The 22,391-nt window shown below is 39.5% G+C and overlaps 1 protein-coding gene across 1 annotated transcript in view; it reads left to right on the forward strand.

Moving 5' to 3' along the window:
• Positions 1 to 21,775, forward strand: part of LOC149184132 (uncharacterized) — a 153,842-nt gene extending 132,067 nt beyond the window's left edge. The window contains 1 exon segment of the mRNA XM_089415237.1: positions 21,242 to 21,775. Coding sequence (XP_089271363.1) covers positions 21,242 to 21,775 — 534 coding nt within the window.
• Positions 21,776 to 22,391: the final 616 nt, after the last annotated feature.

Genomic DNA, 22,391 nt, shown 5'->3' on the forward strand with positions numbered 1-22,391 from the left:
TAAGGATTTTGCATGCTTTGCATCCATGATTGAAAAGGATTTTGAGGTTGAGGCCAAGGTTGTTGCCAAGGATTCCAATTTGGTTGGGGTTGAAAATTCATAGAGTTGTTAAACCCTTGATTTTGTTGCCCCTGCCAAGGTCTCCTTGCAACAAAACAGAGAGATTCAAGTGTATTTGGATCTTCTTGAAAGACTGCTTTGAGCCCAGGGATTGAAGGACAATCCTTGGTCTCATGGTTTTTTGAGCAAATTACACATGTTTCCACAACTTGTGCTTCTAAGGGACATTCCCTTAAAGCATGTTTCTTCCTACATTTCGGGCAAAAGATGGCCAAGGCCTCGACTTCTGCTTTCTGTTTATTGTGGATCTTAAGGGTGTCTAATTGTTCACTAAGACTCCCTAAGATGTCATTTTTGAATTCATCAATCATATTGCCGATCTCAGCCCTACTTACCGATCCAGTTGCAGATTTATTGGCTCTAAGGAGAGAAGGATCTCTAGGCCCTTTTTGAGTTTTTGATTTGCCCCTTGAGAGATGGATATATAGCTCTACTATATCATTGAGTGAAAGTTGAGATATATCTCCTTTCCCCATCATGTTTAGAATGTCTATCCATTCATCTCTAATGGCTTTTAATAGGAGGGCTTTCAAGGTCTCCTCGTCCAAGTTACTCATTTTTGCTCTTTTCAGGTTATATTGGAATCTTTCAAGTAAATCCTCTAGGTTCTCATCTTCTCTTTGTTCCATTTTAAATACCTCATCCTTGTTATTGGTAGGCATACAATAGTCCAGGTATCTATCCAAAAATGCCGATTTCATATCATTCCAAGATCTAATGGATTGAGTGAGTAACCCCATGAACCATTTCAAAGCTTGTCCTTTCAATGTGGAAGGGAACAATTTGAGTTTTTGAGTGTCATCCAGATAGTCATAAGTTCGACATACGACTTCAAACTCAAATAAAAATGTTTCAGGGTCCTCAGTTCTTAACCCATGGAAGTTTGGGAGGACAGATGGTGATATGTTTTTCATAGTAGCTCGGGAATCCTCATCAACGATATGAAACCCAAATGAGTTATCCCCATCTCTATTTCCTCCTCCAATGGGACCTCTACCTCCTCCATTGTTTTTTCCTCCTCCTCCTCCTCTACCTCTACCTCTACCACCTCCTTCCTCTGTCATGATGGTTTCCCTAGAGACTTCAGAGTCTTCTGGTTCTTCTACAAAGGGTAAATGAGAAGGAATTTCTCCCTCTTCTTCAGATGATTCTACTTCTTCAATTACAATTGGTCTTTCTGTAGAAGAAAGGAAAGGATCTCTTTCTGATTCAAATTCAATAGAAGGTGTGGCAGAGTCAACTATCGCCTCTTGAATTCCAGGAATCCTAGGACTAGGAGTATGGGTTGGAGATGATGGAGGTGTCTCTTGTCTATTCCTTGGAGTAGATGGACTTGTAAAATTGAACTCTTCGCTCCAGCTGAAAACCTTCCCCTAGAATCTCTAGCTCTATGCATGTCATTTTTTATTTTCCTTTAAGTCAGGGTAATAATTCTCTTTCTGATCTTCCAGGTCACTCTAGGTGCAATAAGAGAGCATACTCAAGGAACTATTAAACCAATAACTTTCTCTTTTCTGATCCTCCAGATCACTCTAGGTGCAAGAGGAGAGCATACTTTGAGAGGTTATCAATTTTCCTTTCTTGAAATTTTCTTAATTTTTCTTTAGAAATTGGCTACCTAATTTCACTTCCCCGGCAATGGCGCCAAAATGTTTGGTCAACTTAGTGTTGTCTAAATTGCTATCATAAATTGTCAACCCGGGGCTCGTAAGCTGATGAAGTGAAGTGTACAATATATACTTAAGCAACCTTTTCTAGTTCTTTTTGTTGTTTTTAGTTTGTGTTTGACTTATCTTCCTAATGTGATGTGATGAAGTTATAAACAAGTGAGTGAATGTGTGTGTATGTGGTGATTTCTAAATGCTTCTTGAAATTTTTAAAGAGAAAGCTTGAAAAGTGACTTGCAATGGAATTTAAACTTCAAATGAAAGCAAAGCATTAAACAAAGTGACTAATGGCACTAGTCCACTATCTATGCTGCTGATAAGAACAAAAAATAGCATCTATGTTAACTCAATGGAAAGTGAAAAACACTACTTTAACTGCAAAACTTAAATGAAAAATCATAACACTTCATTCTTCCTTAACATTCTGCCTCTAGCTGAAATTGTTCATGTGAAAAATAGTTAAGAAGGAATCAGTAATATGAGTCCAAAAGCTAATCAAACCAAGCTTCCACTCAATGATATTTTGGTCCAATAAAGGTGAGTCAATTATGATGAGAAGACCATCAAAAGGTTAGTAAGAAACTTGTCAAAAACCTGATAAAGTAAACTAGAAATGAAACAAGGAAAAAATCAGCAGCTAAGACAAGACAACTTCAAATACCATCAGTGATAAAAAGAAATAAAAACACACTATCCCGGGCTCCTAACACACCTGCATAAACAAACTGATCAGTTCTGAAAAGTGCTGGAAATGTAAAGGCATGAAATCAAACTGTACAATATTATACATGTCAAAAGAAATGAACATTGCAGAAATCAAACTGTACATTAGTATACATGTGAAAATAAAACATAAAGAAGTGCAGGAAAATGAAATTAAACACTACTGTACATAGGTTGTGGCAGACGGGGGCCCTCCATCTACTCAACCAGTTAAAGATCAGCTACACGGATATGAGCAAAACATTCTTCTTGATATTAAACCAGCATGTCAAAATACAAGAGTGTACACGCTGTATAAAACAATCTTAAAACAGAGTTTTACAACAAAATGATTACAGCCAAAAACTACACTTGAAGACTAACTACTAAGCGTATGCAAACGCTTTATTTATAGCAGCAGAGACAAACTGTCTTCTGCGTAAACTGAGCTAACAAACAGCTAACTAATTAACTGTGCAAAAGACACACAACAACACCGTGCATTGTTTGAGGAAACGGTCATCGTGGATGATAAATCCACAGTTAGATTCTTGTCTCCTACCGTCTTCGTGGCTCGAAGAAGATGCCAGCTGTGGTTACGTGCTTCACCTGTTCACGCAGAGCCGTGCCACCGCTTGGAACCTTGTTGTTTGACCGTGGTTGTATCTGCGTTGACCGAGGGTATATATGAGTGAGTTGGCTTGGCTGATAGCACACGAACCATGTACACAGTCATACCAAATTGCCCATGTGGCCCTTTCCTTTGGAGAACACGTGGAACATAGCAAACAAGAAAATGGCTGCGGAATCTCTGATCAGCTGCGGAAACGCTGTATTAGCTGCGGAATTGCAACATTTGTACCAAAATTCTAAACCAACAGTCAATCATTAGCACAGTCAACAAATCATGTTAAAAAGAAATATAATGCAATGAATTGAACAAGTTGATGGAGGAAATGATGACAAAAGAGAGAAGTGAACAGGGAAAGCTGTTGGGAGGATAGGTAAAGGAGTGCAATGTTGAGGCTCAACAGGAGTCAAATATCCCTATTTTCTAGTGAGATTTTGGTAGCCCCATTTTTGTATAAATAAACATGTTAAGGAACTCATTAGGATTCAAAGTTTTATTGTAGCTAATAGGACATTGAGATGAACAATATTTCACTATTATTTTGATGATGTATTTGATACTTTTGGAATGATAATGAGAAGTTCTGTTTTGATCCAGCACTAAGTTGACTCAGGGGGTTGAAGCTCTTGGGTTTGGGCCCAACCCTAGTAGCAGAAGTCCCCTCATGTATCTATATTCTTAGCCTAGAATGTTAATTAATTATTGAAGTTTATTCATGTTTCTGTCAGCTTAGAAGATTGATTGAGTTGCTGCTTGTGCATGTTTCCTTTAGCTTAGAGGGTTAATTAGTTGTTGTAGTTCAGTAGAGTAAAAGCCATAGAAAATCCCATGACATTGATCCCTAGCTCATCTCCCTCATGGGAACACGATTAGAGGACCCCAATATCCCAACCCAAAAACAAAGTGTGATTTCCTGTTCATGGCATAGATCAAGTTGGCATTAGTTAGATAGTTGTTTATGATTTCTTGGAAAGATTTACATGTAGTATTTTTTTTCTCATGATTTATGTAGCTTAAAAGGTAGTTCATTTCATAGATCAAGTGCTTATAATTAGTTTGATAGTTTTTCCAAATTCAACTCATCTTTTCCACCTTGTCTTGTAATAATTTGTAAAAGAAACGAGAAATAAGTGCATGTGTTGTTGTAGGGCTGTTGGATCTACAGGCAGGGGAACATTTCACCAACTCCATCTAGGACCTTTCCACTCTCTTTTGATGCATGCCAACCACTATTCTAGGTGTCTATCTTTCAGTCACCGTGAGTAGCCATCTTAGCCCAAATCCAGCCTTCTTGAAGTGTTGGGATTAGCTAACGGTGTTGATCACCTTCCCTGCACTTCCCAAAAATATCATACAACCTTACAAATCTTCATCCCACCATTATTACCCTCCAAACCCTCTCAGCCAACTTCTTGTAGCATTTCAAGAATCATGTAGCAACATCCTGTAGCACACCTATAGAAACTTGTTTTGACCTTATATTGACCTAGAATGATAGCCTAGCTTATTTTAGGAGTAGTTTGACACCTAATCTTGGACTCCATGAAAAAAAGTTCCACCTAGACCAGTCCCTTCACTCTTTTTTCTTTCCTACAAGATCAAATAACATTAGTTCTTTACATTATAACTTTATTTACTCTGCAAGTGTGAATTAGACAGTCAATGCATGCATTATTGAATTATGAAATGTTCTAATAATATTCTATTTTCAAGAAACCCTGATAGATAGATGATTGAGTGAAAGTTAGCATAGTTTGCTTTCTATAAATTAGAATAAGGTTTGTGTCCTTTCATAGCATTTACAAATTGACAACATTCATTTTGAGTTGAAAAGCATTTACTTTATCTACACTAGGACTAGCCTTTACATTATGATTTCAGTAGTTAGTCTCCTTTTAGTTCAATAGAGGAGTGGTATGGAACCCTAATGATCAAGTGACACAATTGAGGGTGGCATGAGTAGAATGATGCATATACTGTGTATATCCCATTGTCACATCTAAGTTTGTACGAAACCCTGGGTTGATAAAGTAAATATTGAAGAGCCTATGGAAGTTGCAACACTCTTGGTGTAATACCATGGCTCATCATATTTTTGGTGATGTTGCTGGGGAGGTGTCTAGCTAGATGTTATTTACGCTTTCCTTTCTATTTTTCATTCTGTAGATAGATGTTATTCTTGCTTCCCTTTCTGTTTTGCATTTGGTTTTGAAAAAAACACATAAAAAAAAAAAAATCCTGCATTCCTTGTAGGAGTAGAGATACTTTAGGGAAATTATTTCCAAATACCCCCACACCATCCAATAATCAACCTTCACTCTTCTTTGGTGTCTGTCAACTTCCCTCTCTGACTACAGGGGAGTTAGAGGACCCCTTAGGTTAAAAACCTGAGATCTTTGAAGACCATATTGAGGAGGAGGAAGCAGAAACCATTCCACATACCCACACCATGGCTGAAAACATAAATAAGGGTTATTTTCCCATCAAAGAGACTAATGGAGATGCTAGGATGAAAAATATAAGTCCTTCTTCCCTTCCTCACTTCCATGGCTTAACCTCAGAGGAACCAGATACTTTTTTGTTTGAATTTTTTGTTGTCTGTAGAACTTATGACTACACCTCTGATGACTAGAAGTTGAAGTTGTTCCCATCCACCCTTAAGAATGAAACCTTGCACTGGTTCATGGGTCTACCTGGGGATAACATCACTACCCGGGCTTAAATGCAACAATCCTTTAACAACAAGTACAGGGACTATTGTAGGTCGAAACACCAAAGAGGAAATATTTAGAATGACCCTAGGACCTGATGAATCCCTAGAAGACTATGAGGAAAGGTTCCAACTCAGTTGTAAGAGGGCCATATGTATCCTTGATCCTGAATCACTCTAGTTAGTCCTTCTTAGAGGAATCATGGAGGACATACTAGAAACCCTAAACATGCTGTTTGGAGGAGACATTTATCAACTACCTTATGACAACATCAAGATAGTATTCAAAAAACATTCTAGGGCTGCTAGAAAGAAGGGTAAGGCTAGTCAAGCTTTGGCTAGTTCCTCTTCCTCCACCACATCTATCAAGAATGAAATTGGAAACATGTTGGAGGACTTTAAAATTGAAATGCTACACACCCTTTCTGTGCAAATGGACACCATGTAGATCAAGAGGAGACAAGAGGAAGCAGAGAGAGCCTTAGCTATATTTTGCCCTAAATGCACTAGAAGGCACCCCAAGAATGAATTTCCATTAAAAGTTATAGAGGTCTACTCGGTCTATGAGGAAAACCATTCCACAGATAAGTGTCCTTCTTTGCCTGGATTGAAAGTTGTATACCAAGGAGTAGAAGGTGGGGATGAACAACTCTGTTGCATCAATCAAAGGACCTTGGCCATACCAGCAGGGCCTACAAGGTGCACCCTATTCCTATTACCATCCCAACCAGAATGCACCCCTTCCCCCTTGGTACTCTTCTACTCATCCTTCATGGTCCACACCTTTTCCTTGGTATTATGTACCTCAGTATCCTCCCCAATGTGCCAATCAAATATTTCAGCCATATGATTCTACACATCCTCAGTGGAATAACCCATCACAAGGTTGGAGGCGTCAATTCAACCAACCTTCTGTTTTAATGCCTCCACTCCATATAAACCACAACTCATTCATCCTGCTCCACCTAAGCAACCTCAGATGCCTGCTCAACCAAATTCAAACCCAAACAAAAAGTAGGCGCAACAGGTCTATAGTGGAGAGACATCTTACCCTACTTATACCATGGATATTCACACAATCAAACTTAGGTCTGGAATGGTGCTCCCAGATAACCAAACTCCATCTCCACCTGAGGAGCTTGAAGAGGAAAAGGAAGAGATTTTACCTCGAGTCAATCCACCTCCTTTTCCCAAAATATTGATCCATCATAATCAACACACCGCAGAAGAGATTGAACTTTTAGGAGAATTGAAAAACTTCTGTGTTAAAATCCCACTCCTCCAAGCTACCAAGGATGTCCCCATCTACAATAAGCTTATAAAATAGAAATTATTCAAACATCATGGGAGGAGAAAGAAAGACACCCCTACCATCAATGTCATTGGTAAATTTTCTGATATATGCTGGGGAGAGTAATTTGTCCAAAGTATCTAGACCCTGGAAGTCCTGTAGCAAATGTGCACATTGATGGCATCATTGTCCCTCACACCTTGATTGATCTTGGGGCTGCCATCAATGTGATGAATAGGGAAACGATGCTCAAACTAAACCTCCAAGGATCTTTGAGAAAGACCACCACAGTGCTACAACTTGCAGATAGGTCTACAGTGACTCCTGAGGAGTTGTTGAGGATGTAATGGTCTCTATTGATTCCTGGGAGTATCCCGCTGAATTCCTAGTTCTCTAGCCTAAAACCAAATTCAATGGCTATCCTCTCATCCTTGGAAGACCATGGCTAGCCACTGCTGATGCTTACATAAGTTGTAGAGCTGGGAACATGACCATTAAGAATGGGTATTTGTCTAAACAATTGGTATTGTACCCTCCTTCTTAACCATCCCTTGAGAATGAATTACCCCTTTGGTTGGAAGGGGAGGAAGAATATGAAGTGTACCATACAACATCCCATCAACTATGTACCCTAGATGCTGTCATAGGATGGGGGAAACTTGATGAAGATGACCTCATTGACCAAATCCTCTAGAACCAGACCCCCAACACCATGCCTCTTGATGATATTGTGAAGGAATCTGAGGGCAATCCTTGGATTGCGTTATGCCTAGTAGACCCAAGTCTTGAACATGTCAAAATGGTAGAATTTGGTCCATATAAAACCTTACAGATTAACCTCTCTCTCTCAGCCAACCAAGAAGAGAAGTTCTGCAACATGCTAGCAGAGCACCTCAAGATGCATTTTCTTGGAGCTGTAAATAAATGAAGGGGGTGCATCCTTCCGTGTGTGCTCATCACATATACATCAAGGAAGGATGCAAAACTGTGCATCAACCTCATAGGAGAATGAACCCAACCCTCAAAGGCATAGTAAAGGAAGAGTTGCAGAATTTGTTGGATGCAGGGTTCATCTATCCCATCTTAGATAGTGAGTGAGTGTCCCCTCTATTTTTGGTTCCAAAGAAGAATGGAAAGTGGAGGATTTGTGTGGATTACAAAGAGATGAACAAAACCACTAAAAAATACCATTTCCCTTTACATTTCACTAATAAAGTTTTGGATGGTCTTGTAGGGAAGAAGTTATTCTCTTTTGTGGATCGATTCAGTGGTTACAATTAGATCCAGCTCAGCCTAGAGGACCAAGATAAAACTACTTTCACTTTTCCTTGGGGTACCTTTTCTTATAGGGTCATTCCTTTCGGAGAGTGGATCTTTGCTGAGCTAGTCCATGAATATATAGAGATCTACATGGATGATTTCACTCCCTATGGGTGTGACTTCCTGGAGGCTCTCTCTAACCTGGGAAAGTCCTAAAGAAGTGCATTGAAATGAACCTCTCACTTAGTCCTGAGAAGTGTGAATTATTGATGAATGCAGGGATTGTCCTTGGCCATTCAATATCTCAGGAGGGAATACAAGTGGACCCAAACAAAATTTCCATCATAAAAAGGGTCCCTACTCCTCAAAATCAGAGGGATGTTAGGAGCTTCTTGGGATTAGATGGATATTATAGGAGGTTTATCAAAGAATTCAACAAAGTAGCCTCACCATTGTTTGGATTGCTGGCCAAGGACTCTGAATTTTGCTGGTCAGATAGTTGCCAAGAGGCCCTAGAGATCTTGAAGGACAAATTAACTACTGCACCCATACTTAGAGGCCCAAATTGGGCTCTTCCTTTTCACATCCATGCTGATGCATATGACAAAGTTGCATGAGAATCTCTAGGCTAGATATTTGACAAGTTTCCTATGCCATTTACTTCATTAGGAAAAAATTGTCTAAGGATATATTGAATTATAATGTAACTGAGAAGGAACTCCTAGTTGATGTCCACTCTTTGAACAAGTTCAGACACTACATCACTAGACATCAAACTTTTGTGCATACTGACCATGTAGATATCAAGTACTTAATGAACAAGCCTGATGTGAATTCTAGAATTATTAGGTGGTTACTTCTATTACAATAATTTGATTTGACTATCATTAATAAGCTAGGTAAAGAAAATGTAGTTGTAATTTTTTTGTTTAGACTTGCTTTGCTTGCAGGTGATGAAGGAGTGGTTGATGATCAGCTGCTAGATGAGCACTTATTTTCTATTTTAGTTCACTATCCATGGTTTGCTGACATAGCCAACTACCTAGTTTCTATAGAATTACCTCCAAATCTGTCATCCATGGAGAAGAACAAAATTGTAAGGAAGAGTGCCCCTTTCACTTGGATTGGGGGAAACCTCTTCAAGCTGTGACCAAATCAAATTTTGAGGAGATTGTTCAGGGAAGTATTTGACATACTCTTAGACTGTCGTGATGGGCCTTGTGGAGGTCACTTTGATGCCAAGAGGACAAAATTAAGGATTCTACAAGCTGGCTACTACTTGCCCACTCTCCACCAAGATGCAAGAAGACACACCAGTCGATGTGATCAGTGTGAGAGGATGGGGAAACCTACTCCCAAGAATGAAATGCCCTTACAACCTCAGGTGGCTTTGGAGTCATTTGACAAGTGGGGCATGGATTTCATTGGGCGAATTGATCCACAATCAAGGCAGAAAAAGTACATCATTGTATGTGTTGGGTTGTGTTATATTATTTCCATGACTAGATACCCTAGTTAACCGGGGGGTTAGAGGGGGAGCGGAGCCCCCCCTTCGTTGCGTAACGAGGGGATCATAGGGGGTTTGAGCGGGGAAATTATCCCCCTCTACGGGGTCTGGGGTAGCACCCCAGGTATTTTTTTGTTTTGTTTTGGACCAGATATTAGGTGCGCGAACCTACCTATGGTTTTGTGCATGGTTTTCGCACATGGTTTTGGGCGCGATGGTTTTTGGTCCATGGTATTGGATGCTTTGGCAAGTATATATATGTATTGTAACATTGAAAGGAACATAATGAAAAATCAAGCTGGTAGTCTCGGTTTAGGGATCCAGGGGAAAATCTTTGTGTATATGTGTTATGCTCTCACATTGTTTATTTTATGTTCTTAAAATTCATATGCAGGTAATTTATGTACGGGGTTAAATCCTACATCCGGTATCAGAGCTGTTTTGGCTTCAAGGGAATGCCTTTGTTGCTGAGGGGTTTTGCTCGGGCCCGTGGTAGACCCTGTTCAATGGGAGATCTACAGAATCGATTCTTGTGGTGAAAGAAGATGGCAAGCAGTGGAAGGATAGAGATTGAGAAATTTAATGGTCAGAGTTTTGAGTTATGGAAACTCAAGATGGAGGATCTGTTGGTAGATAAAGATCAATGGATCGTGGTAGATCTGAGTACTAAACCAATGGGAGTGTCTGATGAAGAATGGAAGAAGTTGGATCGGAAGGCCAAGAGCACAACACGATTCTGTATCTCAAATTTAGTATTGCTGAATGTATCAGAGGAAGCTACGACTAAGGCTTTGTGGGACAAGTTAGGGACTTTGTACCAATCTAAGTCTATGGTGAATAAACCGTTCCTACATAAAAAGCTGTATAACCTGAGGATGAAAGATGGAGACTTAGTGATAGAGCATATGAATGCATTTAATATTGTGGTAAGTCAGTTATTATCTATTGATATTAAAATTTCAGATGAAGATAAGTGCATCAGCTTGTTTTTTTCTCTACCAGATTCGTGGGATAGTCTGGTTATTGCAATAGGTAACAATGCAACTGCCTTGCAGTTTGATGAAATAAACTCATCCTTGCTAATGAAGGAAATGAGATGGAAAAATATGTAGAGCCAGAATGGTGATGCCTTGTCTGTACGAGGATGGTCCCAAAATAGAAACAAAAATAAGTCATTGAGTGGGAGACCTAAATCTAGAGGGAGATCTAAATCACTAGGAAAAACTATAAAGTTGTGCTAGAAATGTGGAAAGGAAGGGCACTACAAAAGGGACTGTAAATCTAAAGCTCCTGACAAAGGAAAGGGATCTGATGATGCTCCTTCTGCAAAGGTGAAAACCACCTCAGATGAAGGTGGGGATATGTACTTGGCTTCTTCAAGTACACATGTAGATCATGAGGCATGGTTGATTGACTCAGGTGCATCCCTTCACTTCACTCCCCATAAAGAGTGGTTCTGCGAGTATGAGAAATATGATGGTGGTGATGTTTTCTTGGGGGATGACAGGAAGGCTAGAATCGTTGGTCACAAAAAATTCAAGTTGAAGTTGTAAGGTGGAAGGATTAGAACACTTCCGGGTGTTCTGCATATTCCTGCATTAGCCAGAAATCTGATTTCTGTAAGCAAGTTGGATGATGCAGGTGTAAAAATAGTGTTTGAGAAAGATACATGTAAGATGGTTCAGAGAGCACTGGTATTGATGCGGGGAGTTTAGATTGGAACTCTATACAAGCTACAAGGTAGCACTGTTATTGATGGGTGTAACAGTTCTGTGGTTCCTGAAAGTGGAGCAGAAAATCTAGTGGTCTCTGGAGAAAAGACCATGCTATGGCATCAAAGGCTTGGACATATTGGAGAGAAGGGAGTTCGAATACTTCATGGTAAAGGTATGACTAGTAACTCTCTTGGTTTTTATTTCTGTGAAAATTGTGTATATGGGAATCATAATTGGGTGAGTTTCCCTTTTGGTGGTAAGAGGGCGAAACAATTATTAGAGCTTGTGCACAGTGATGTGTTTGGACCTGTGAAGGTTCCATCACTAGGTAAGTCTATGTACTTTGTATCATTTATAGATGACTTCTCAAGGAATACATGGATACATTTCCTCAAGAATAAATTTGAATTCTTTGACAGGTTTAAAGAATTTAAGGCTCTAGTGGAAAACGAGACATAGAAGAAGATAAAGGTGCCAAGGACAGATAACGATGGAGAGTTTTTCAAGAAGGAATTTGAAGAATTATATAAGAAGTGTGGTATATCACGACATAAGACTACTCCATACACACATGAGAAAAATGGAGCTGCAAAAAGAATGAACAAGACGTTGATGGAAAGGGCAAGAAGCATGCTCAGTGGTGCTGGGTTAGGATAAGAATTCTGGGCAGAGGCGGTGGAGACTGCATGTTACTTGGTCAACAGATCACCTTCATTAGCGTTGGAGGATAAGACTCCACAAGAGGTATGGACTGGTAAGAAACCTTCTCTTTCACATCCGAGGGTATTTGGATGTGATGCATATGTACATGTTCCAAAGGAGAAAAGAACAAAGTTGGATAGTAAATCTAAAAAGTGCATCTTTATTGGGTATAAGGATGGTTTAAAGGGTTATAAGCTTTGGAACCCAGTAACAAGGAAGGTTGTGTACATCCGAGATGTGGTGTTCAGAGAGGTGAAAGATGTTATTATACATGAAGTCCAACCAAAGGAACCTGAGAAGATAGAGTTTGAGCTTAAGGAGGAAGAATCAGACTCTACAACAGAAGATGAATCAGAAGATGAAGAGCCACAAACTCCGGTTGTGAGAAGATCAATTTGAGAAAGATGACAGTCAGAAAGGTATAATCCATCTACTTTGTGTTCAAATTTTTCTTTATCTATTACTGGTGATGATTCCAGAACTGTGAAGGAAGCAGTAGATTTAGAGGATGGAAAACTCTGGAAAGAGGGCATGGTTGATGAAATGACATATTTACACAAAAAATAGGCTTGGGATTTGGTGGAGCTTCCGGCTAGAAGGAAACCCAATAGTAGCAAATGGGTGTTCAAGAAGAAGACAAATGCAGAAGGAAGGGTGGAGAAATGCAAAGCTCGGTTGGTAGCAAAAGGTTATTCCCAAGTGCCGGGAATTGATTTTGTTGATATTTTTTCTTCTGTTGCCAAGGTAGCTTCTATTAGATTACTTTTATCTGTTGTTATTGCTTTTGATTTTGAGGTAGAACAGATGGATGTGAAGACAACATTTCTTCATGGGGATCTAGAAGAAGAGATCTACATGAAGCAACCTGAAGGCTTTGCGGTGAAGGGTAAGAAATAATTGGTATGCAAGTTAAAGAAGTCTTTGTATCGGTTAAAACAGTCACCAATGATGTGGTATCAGAAATTTGATACATTTATACGGGGGCTTGGCTTCACTAGAAGCAAAGAAGATCATTGTGTGTATTTTAAATTAATTGGTGACCATGTTATTTATCAGGTCTTGTATGTGGATGATATATTGCTGGTTGGAAATGACAAAGCAATTATCCAGGATTTGAATGCCCAATTCTCCTCCAAATTCGACATGAAAGATATTGGTGCTGCAAACTATATTTTGGGCATGGAAATTAAAAGAGACCAGCAAAAGAGGAAGCTCTGGTTAAACCAGAGGAAGTATGTCGAGACAATACTGCAGAGGTTTAATATGCAGGATAGTAAACCAATGAAGGTTCCCATTCCTGTAGGTGTAAAGTTATCTGCTGAAAAATGTCCCAAGACACAAGAAGAGGAAGAGGACATGTCCCGTGTTCCATATAAAAGTGCAGTTGGTAGCCTAATGTATGCGATGGTATGTACTAGACCAGACATTGGACATGCAGTGGGAGTATTGAGCAGGTTTATGTCAAAACTAGGGAAGGATCATTGGACAACAGTGAAGCGGGTCTTTAGGTATTTGTGTGGCACTAGTGATTATGGTTTGTGCTACCAAGGAAGACCAGGATTGGACAAAGTTTTGGATATTCGTGGATTTTTTGATGCATATTGGGTTGGAGATTTGGATCAAAGACGGTCTACAAGTGGGTATGTGTTTAACCTATTTGGAGGTGCAGTCAGTTGGATGAGTTAAAAACAATCTGTAGTGGCATTATCAACTACAGAAGCAGAATACATGGAAGCCACCCATGCAAGCAAGGAAGTAGTCTGGTTGCAGAGATTTTGTTCAAGTATGGGGTTAGTACAGGGAGCTATAAGAATAGACTGTGATAGTCAAAGTGCAATTTTCTTGGCAAAGAACCCTTCTTACCATTCAAAGACAAAGCATATTGATGTTTAGTATCACTTTGTGAGGGATATGATAGAAGAAAAAAAGGTGTTGCTGGTAAAGGTGGACACTTTGAAGAATACTGTAGATGCATTGACAAAATCTATGAGCTCTGAGAAGTTCTCTTGGTGTAGAGAAACAATGGGCGTTGCATGGCTGGATAAATGACTAAGCTCTCCTGTGGCCCCATGTGGAAAGAAAACAATAAGTGGGATAATGTTGGGTTGTGTTTTATTCTTTCCAAGACTAGCTACCCTAGTTAATTGGGGGGTTAGAGGAGGGGGGGGGGGGGGGGGGGGGGGGGGGGGGGGAACCCCCTCTTCATTGCGCTGATTGCGTAGCGGGGGGGTCACAGGGGGGGACCTACCTATGGTTTTGTGCATGGTTTTCGCACATGGTTTTGAGCGCAATGGTTTTCAGTCCATGGTATTGGATTCTTTGGCATGTATATATATGTATTGTAACATTGAAAGGAACATAATGAAAAATCAATCTAGTAGTCCCGATTTTGGGATCCAGTGGAAAATATCTGTGTATATGTGTTTTATGTGTTATGCTCTTGCATTTTTTATTTTATGTTCTTAGAATTCGTATGCAGGTAATTTATGTACGGGGTTAAGACCTACAATAGGCACTGATTATTTAGAAAAGTGGCCTGAGACAAAGGCTGTCAAGGTGGCAACAGAGGAGAAAGTGATTATGTTCTTAAGGGAGAAGGTGTTTTACAAATTTGGGTACCCCAGAGAGCTAGTCACCGATCAAGGAGCTCAATTCACATCACATATGTTCGAGATTTTTCTAAGGCAACATCATATCAAACAAAAAAATCTACTGCCTATCATCCTCAGGACAATCGACAAGTATAGGTCACCAATAGGGCATTAGAAGGCATCCTCACCAAGGTTATGTGCAACAACAACAAATATTGGGCATAAAGATTAGTGGAGGCCACTTGGGCCTATAATACAACTTGGAAGACAACTATTGGTTTCACCCCTTATTACTTGGTCTAGGGAAAGAAGGCTCTCCTTGCCATTGAGTTTGAGTACAATACTTTAAGAATGGAAACACAATTATATCTAGATGTTACAAAGGCACAACAAGAGAGGATACTCCAGTTAAATGTCTTGGATGAATTCAAAATGCAGACCCTCGTACACACCGAAGTTATCTAATTGCAGAGGAAGGCCTGGCATGATAAGAACATCAGGGAAAAAGTTTTTCAAGAAGGGGATTGGGCTCTACTATATGATTCTAGGTTCAAGGACTTCAAAAGAAAATTGATGACAAAGTGGTTAGGCCCATACCTAATAGAGAAATGCCATGACAATGGAGCTATTCAAATCAGGACCATTGATGAGGAAGGGATTCCCTTGCTTCTCAATGGCTACAGATTGAAGGCTTATAAGAAGCCTATGTCCAAGGAAGAGTTTGTTGGTATGGGGACCCCAGGTCCAATTTTGTCTAAGTTTTGAGTCAAATTTTGTATTATTGTAAAGTCTCCACAATTTTAGGAGTGGAGCACACAAAATGCTAAGAGTAAAAGGGGATTTTAAGAAGTTCAAATCCCCTTATTTTGTAAAGGTATGGGATGTTTTGATGATACAAGGAACTCCGCCCATGGTTCGCGGACCATGGTAATGTAATTTAAAAAAAATATAAAAGGGAGTCATCTAGGGGTCATTAGAAGTCAATCTAATATTATGGATAGTTGATAAGTAAGATTTTGAGTCTGTAAGTCTATATTATGGTGAAGGGGAAGGCTCCTGTAGTTGGTGCGTGGATACTTTGGTAAGTATGTAACTGAGTGCAGGGGCCCCTGCAGTTGTGTGCGCAGGTTTAGAAGATGTGTCTGTATGGAAGATCTGTAGTAATAAAGCAAATTTGAAACAAATCCGTGCGTTCCTTGTATCTTTATGTGTTCTATGTTTTATGCTCAGTTATGTTTTAGTTCTATGTCATATTGTTTTAATTACATTGCGAAGGTTCATATCTACTTTGGTATATTAAATTATGCATGCTAGAACACTTAGTGGAAGTTCATAGATCTAATTAAGTAGAAAGCGCTTTAAGACTGTGATTCAAAAGGTAAGGGTTCATGAAGGCCGGATCAAGCCCTAATTTAAAGAAACATCTCACTGCTACGACATATAGCCTCCTGGATGCAAAAACTTGGTTCTAGAATCCCCCAATACTACCTCAAGTGAGACTGTAGTCTACGCAAAGCGGACTGGTAGTGTAGGGTTTTTTTGGTTAGCGCAACTAACTTTGAACCTAGGTCCAAGCTCCCTCAAGATGACAAATCGTTCCATTGCTGGGACTAGGATCTATCTGTGGGATGTGTGACATGGCATCCATGGATACCAACTAGGAAAGAAATTGAGAAGTGGATAGATAAGAAGCTGCACGAGTTTGCAACTCAAGAAAATCGAAATCCATGCTGGTCCAAAGAAAGGTGGTTATAGAGATATCTCTACACAGAAGAGCACGAAATTTTCTTTTCATCATTCCCTTGCGAATTACACGAGTGGTTGTCTAAGCTAGCAGATAAAGAACCTACTTGGAAACATGATGATCCTATTGTGTGGACTCCTGAACTAATCAAGTGCCTTGAAGAGTCTAATTATAAGGTCGCAAGGGCTATTGACTATTGGATCAATAGTATTTTGGGTGGTTTCATCACTGAAATTGCAATTGACACCTTTGTATCTTATAGTGAAGCTGAATGCCGATTCTTTAAGGGTCCGAGAGGTAAGTACTTGAGATCACCAAAGACTGGGATTAAAATGATGTTGTGTGAAAAGGGTGTTATGCCTTTGAATTGATGTTTAAAAGAGGTCAGACCAGATCTACGTGAAGTGGAAAAAGATTCAGAGCCGATTGGGACAAATACACTGAGGGCGCATATAGTCCATTGTTGGGTGAATCAGACAACGAAGAAGAAAGGACCAACCCTAACACACCTGGAGGTGCGCCGTAGATAGAAGGTCATGGAACTTCTAGGATTCTACATCCATCCACCCCATCTCCACCTTCATCACCACCTCATACACCTATGCCTCCACCTAAACCTCCACCTCCACCTTCATTCTTTAGTATGGCAAATACAATGAAAATGCCTGTATTCAAGGGTCAGGGATCAGAGGATCCTGATCAGTTTTGGTTTGTAGCCGAAGCTATGTGGAAGGTGCAATAGATCAATGATAATGACATGAAGAAAGTGAAACTGGTTAAAACGCTATAGGATAGAGCACTTGCATGGTATATCAAATATAGCACAACTAATCCAAATGCTATGTTGGCTGAGACAAAGACTACGTTGAATGAAGAATTTAGAAAGATGAAATCAGAGGCTCAATGTGTTACTGAAATAAAGGAGATCAAGCAGACAACTAATAAGTCTACATGGGATATGGATCAAAGGTTGAAGTGCTTACTGAGACAAGATAATCTTCAAATTTCAGACGAACAACATAAGGAATGGTACATAGCTTCACTATTGCCACACTTAATATTACCTTTGCCTCAGAAAAAGATCGGATCTTAGGTCGAAGCATTAGAGATTGCGATTAAGATGGAGGCTTCTTCGATCCAGGATACGAATATAGGAGTCCAACAAATCCAATCACAATTAGCAAACTTGCATATGGATTTTCAGGATCTAAATAAGGGAAAGGAGGTTCAATCAAGACTACGCCTTGAAGTTTGGTGCATGAAGTGCAAGGTTGTAGGCCAGTATAAGGATCAGTGCCATGTGTACCAAGATTATATAGCTGCTGGAGGTCCCAACTTGCTGAAACCGGAGCTTCCTATTGGGTCAAGCGTTGGTTCAAGCATTTGGTGTAGTATCTTCCAAGTACCGGGAGTGCATATGAAGAATAATTGCTATCTATTACAAAAGTTTGTGTAGTCACCAAAGAAACTCTTCTACAAATTTTGTAAATCGGTTGGCCATGATGAAAGAGATTGCTGAAACTATGACTTGATGATAGATATAATCCCAATGTACAGGATGCAAGCTGAAACCTACGCGCAGAACAACCAAGGCTTACCTACAGCTTGCGTCGGATTCCAAGTATAGGGAAGAGGACAAGGTGGAGGTGCTAGAAGAGGCCAGGGCTAGATCATCTGCTACAAATGTAGAGAACCATGACATTTTTCACAGAACTGTCGGAATCCAACTCACCCTTCTTGTCAATACTGTAAGCAATTTTATCTTGTTATAGAAGAGTGTTCTGTATTAATAGAAAAGATGCAGGAAAAGAAGAACCAACAACGAGCGCAGAACATTCAGATGATGCAATCCAAACCAGGTGAAGACAATCCTAGTTTCAATATAGTAACGCCAAGTGGTATATCCACTGGTGAAGACAATCCTAGTTTCAATATAGTAACGCCAAGTGGTATATCCACTGGTGAAGACAATGTAGAAGGTAAATCAGATATATGGGTTCATAGGGCTGGTCAAAATAATGTTGGATTTGAATTACACAGAGAAAATGAGACGTTTATGGAGGTAAGGAAAAGTTTTATGGATCTAGGTGCTTCTATGTCTAAAACTCAAAAATCAATCATCCCACGAAGAGAGAAATCTGAAGAAAGTACTGCGACGAAGAATTCTGATCCCACAGTGCTAAAATCGTTTCTACAGACATGCATGAAGCTGTTCAGGGATCAAAAGGTAGTTGAAGGACTACAAGAACTGATAGATAACTGTGCTAATAAGGACAAGCCACTACCATAACAACGTGTCATAAATAAGGTGAACCGGAGCAAAAAAAGATTGGTAGGGAATGTGGTTGACAACACAAATTGGTGATTTTGTTAGGACCAAATAATTCTAGACTTGGGATTTGACACTAATGTACTTCCAAAATAGTCTTGGGAACATATGGGGAAACCTAAATTGCAGTGGTCGCCAATCCAGCTACACATGGCAAACCAACAAAAGATAATTTTGATGGGTCGCCTACATGAAGTGGCTGTAGATATTGAAGGAGCCAACATGCTCGCAAATTTTGAAGTTATTGAAATAGTAAATGATAGTAATCCATACCCAACATTTCTCGAGATTGATTGAGCTTTCGACATGAATTTTATTATTAATTTGAAGAAGCAAAGCATGGTATTTGAAAAGAATGGCCTTAGAGTGGTTGTTCCATTGGATCTAGCTGAAGGTGTGTGATACACAGAGCTAGTCCGTGATGACTATGATGAAGAAGATATTGATCACATATATAAGCTCACTATGCGAGACAAAGAATGGAGTAATCCCACTCCAGATGGACATATCAGTTGGGAGAAGGATAGTTCATTCTAATCATACTCAGATGAAGAATTAGAAAACTGGCAGAATTAGTTTCATGAGGTCTCTACACTACGATGCAATAATATTACAAAGTATTTGCACTTTATATCAACTGAGGTACATAAATTGCCTTATTACTATGGGCTAAACAATGTGAATACTTTTCTTAACCATTTTGAAGGAGATGTACCAGAGGAGCACAATTTCCAGGCTCTAGATTTGGCTTTAAGAGATACGCCTAGAAGATGGTGGGAACCCACAAGGATAACATTGCTGATTGGAAGGAATATCGTAGGTTGATGAGATTAAGATTTGGATTTTCAACAACGCGGCTCAGTGAAAAGTACATAGGTAAGGATGACCCATGTAAACATCTGGCTTGATGGAATAAGGCTTGGGGTGAGGTACCTTAACCAAAATGGGTACATATCTTTATTCATACCTTAGACATTATACCGACGAATTGGTATTTGGAGACAAAGCTGTGACACGGGACTACTGATTAGGATGTAATGAAGGAAAGTTTTCTGCTTACATTCAACTTTGAAGATAGGTTCAAATGCATTGATGGGGCGCTTCAGGAAATTAAGGTAGCGATCTTATGAACAACAATAGAACCTATAACTTAGATGCAGCCTGGCTAGATTGCATAGCTACAACATGCACTGGAATGCAACAATGTTACTACATAAGAAGGTGATGGGATCCATGAAATATCAACATTCCTGAGTCAAAAGGATTGTGTGAAGTAGTAAGACCCGATGAAAAGATCCCTGATATCTCGTAGCCGGTAAAGACAAAACAAGTAAATATTGGCTCAGAAGCAAAACCAATGTTCATGCACATTGGCGACTATTGGGATGAAGACACAGTTGGAAAGGTTGTTGAATTACTGCATGAATATCAAGAATTATTTTGAGCTAAATTCTCTGAATTGAAGGGCATGGTATGTGATTTGGGTATGATGAAGATAAATTTAAAACCAGACATGAAGCCGGTTAAGAAACACCCATATTGACTGAACCCCAAGTACAAGGAAAAGGTACGAGAAGAGTTGTATAAGATGCTTGTGACAAGTATAATTAAGTCAGTGGAAGAGTTGGAATGGTCCAGTGCAATGGTGGTCTAGGAAAATAAAACAAAGGGTCATATAAGGATCTGCATAGATTTGCAGAAGTTAAATGATGCATGTGTGCATGATCCCTTTCCTACGCCTTTTACAGATGAAGTTCTAGAAAACGTTGGTGGACAAGAGGCTTATTCGTTCACAGATGGATTTTTGGGATATCACCAAATTGAGATTGTGCCGGAGGATATGAGAAAGACTACCTTCACTATGGAATGGGGGTCATTCCAATATACAATTATGCCTTTCAGACCGAAAATGCCCCTGCAATATTTTTAAGGGTGGTAGTCGCATCATTCAAGGAATTTTTTCACAAGTTTTTGGAGGTCTACTTTGACGATTGGATAGTATTTGGGCTGGTTAAGAAACATGTTTCTAGTCTACGTCTAATGTTGGATACATGCAGGAAGTATCAAATTTCCTTGAATTTGAAGAAATGTATTTTTTTGTGTACCTTATGGAATATTGTTGGGACATGTCATATGAAATCAGGGATTGATGGTAGACCCTGCCAAGATTGCTGTAATTATCAATTTAGATCCACCCAGGAATGTAAAATAGCTATGCACAAATTTGGGTCATCTAGGTTATTATAGGAAGTTTATAAAGGTGTACGTGCAGATTATTGTGCCAATGGAGAAGTTATTGAAGAAGGACGCTACATTTTGCTGGGATGATGACTACCAGAAGAGGTTGGATTTCCTTAAGGAGAAGATGGTTACCGTGCCAATCCTAGTATTCCTAGATTGGAAGAAAGAGTTTCATGTGAACGTGGATGTGTCTTGTATAGCATTGGGAGCTATTTTAACTCAACTAGGTGATGCATTGAAGTACTTGGTCAATAAGACTGTGTTGGGGAGGAAGATATGTAGATGGTTGCTTCTCTTCCAAGAGTATGATTTTGAAGTGATAGTTAAGCCAGGGGGGTTAAATTATGGTCCTAATCACCTCTCTAGGATCGAGAATGAAGAAGAACCCACGAATATCGATGAGGGGTTACTTGACGCACAAATCTTCGCTTTCATAGTTTCTGATGAACATTTTGCAAACATTAGTTATTTTTTGTCTACTCGCATAGCTCCTGAAGGATACACAATGCAAAAAAAGAAGGAATTAGTGGTAAGGGATGTAGATTTTTTCATCATTGCAGGATAGTTATATAAGATGGGACCGGATGAAGTTCTGCACCGATATGTACCTCAGTATGAGCGACACAATATTTTGGATGAAGTGCATTGTGGTGTCACAGGAGGACATTATGCCAGTATGGAAACTGCATAGAAGATTCTAGGAGCAAGATTATGGTGGCCTATGGCACATAAAGATTTTAAGGAGTAGTGCAATGTGTGTGATGTGTGTCAGAGGACTAGAAGACCATCGGGAAGAGATGAATTGCCCTTAAACCCACATGTCACACTACAAGCATTCGATAAATGGGCAATTGACTTTGTTGGACCAATTGGGTGTATGTTATATTATCACTGCGACAGACTACTTGACCAGATGGACTGAGGCATAGCTTGTGAAGGATTGCAGCGCAGAAACTGCTACGAAGTTTATTTTCGAATACACTTTGTCACGGTTTGAATGCCCAAAGATCCTGATTAGTGATTGAGGTTCACACTTATTGAATCAAACAATTAAGGTGTTGATAGAATAGTTCCAAATGCACCATTTAAAGAGCGCGTTGTATCATCCCCAGGTGAATGGCACAGATGAATCTTATAACAAAATAATGGAGAATGGCTTAATGAAGATCTACAATGTTAAT

The sequence above is a fragment of the Pinus tabuliformis genome, chromosome 3_2 (assembly GCF_031772625.1).
Source record: "Pinus tabuliformis cultivar Carrire ecotype Pingquan chromosome 3_2, CPIR1, whole genome shotgun sequence".
In the NCBI taxonomy this organism is placed as follows: Eukaryota; Viridiplantae; Streptophyta; class Pinopsida; order Pinales; family Pinaceae; genus Pinus; species Pinus tabuliformis.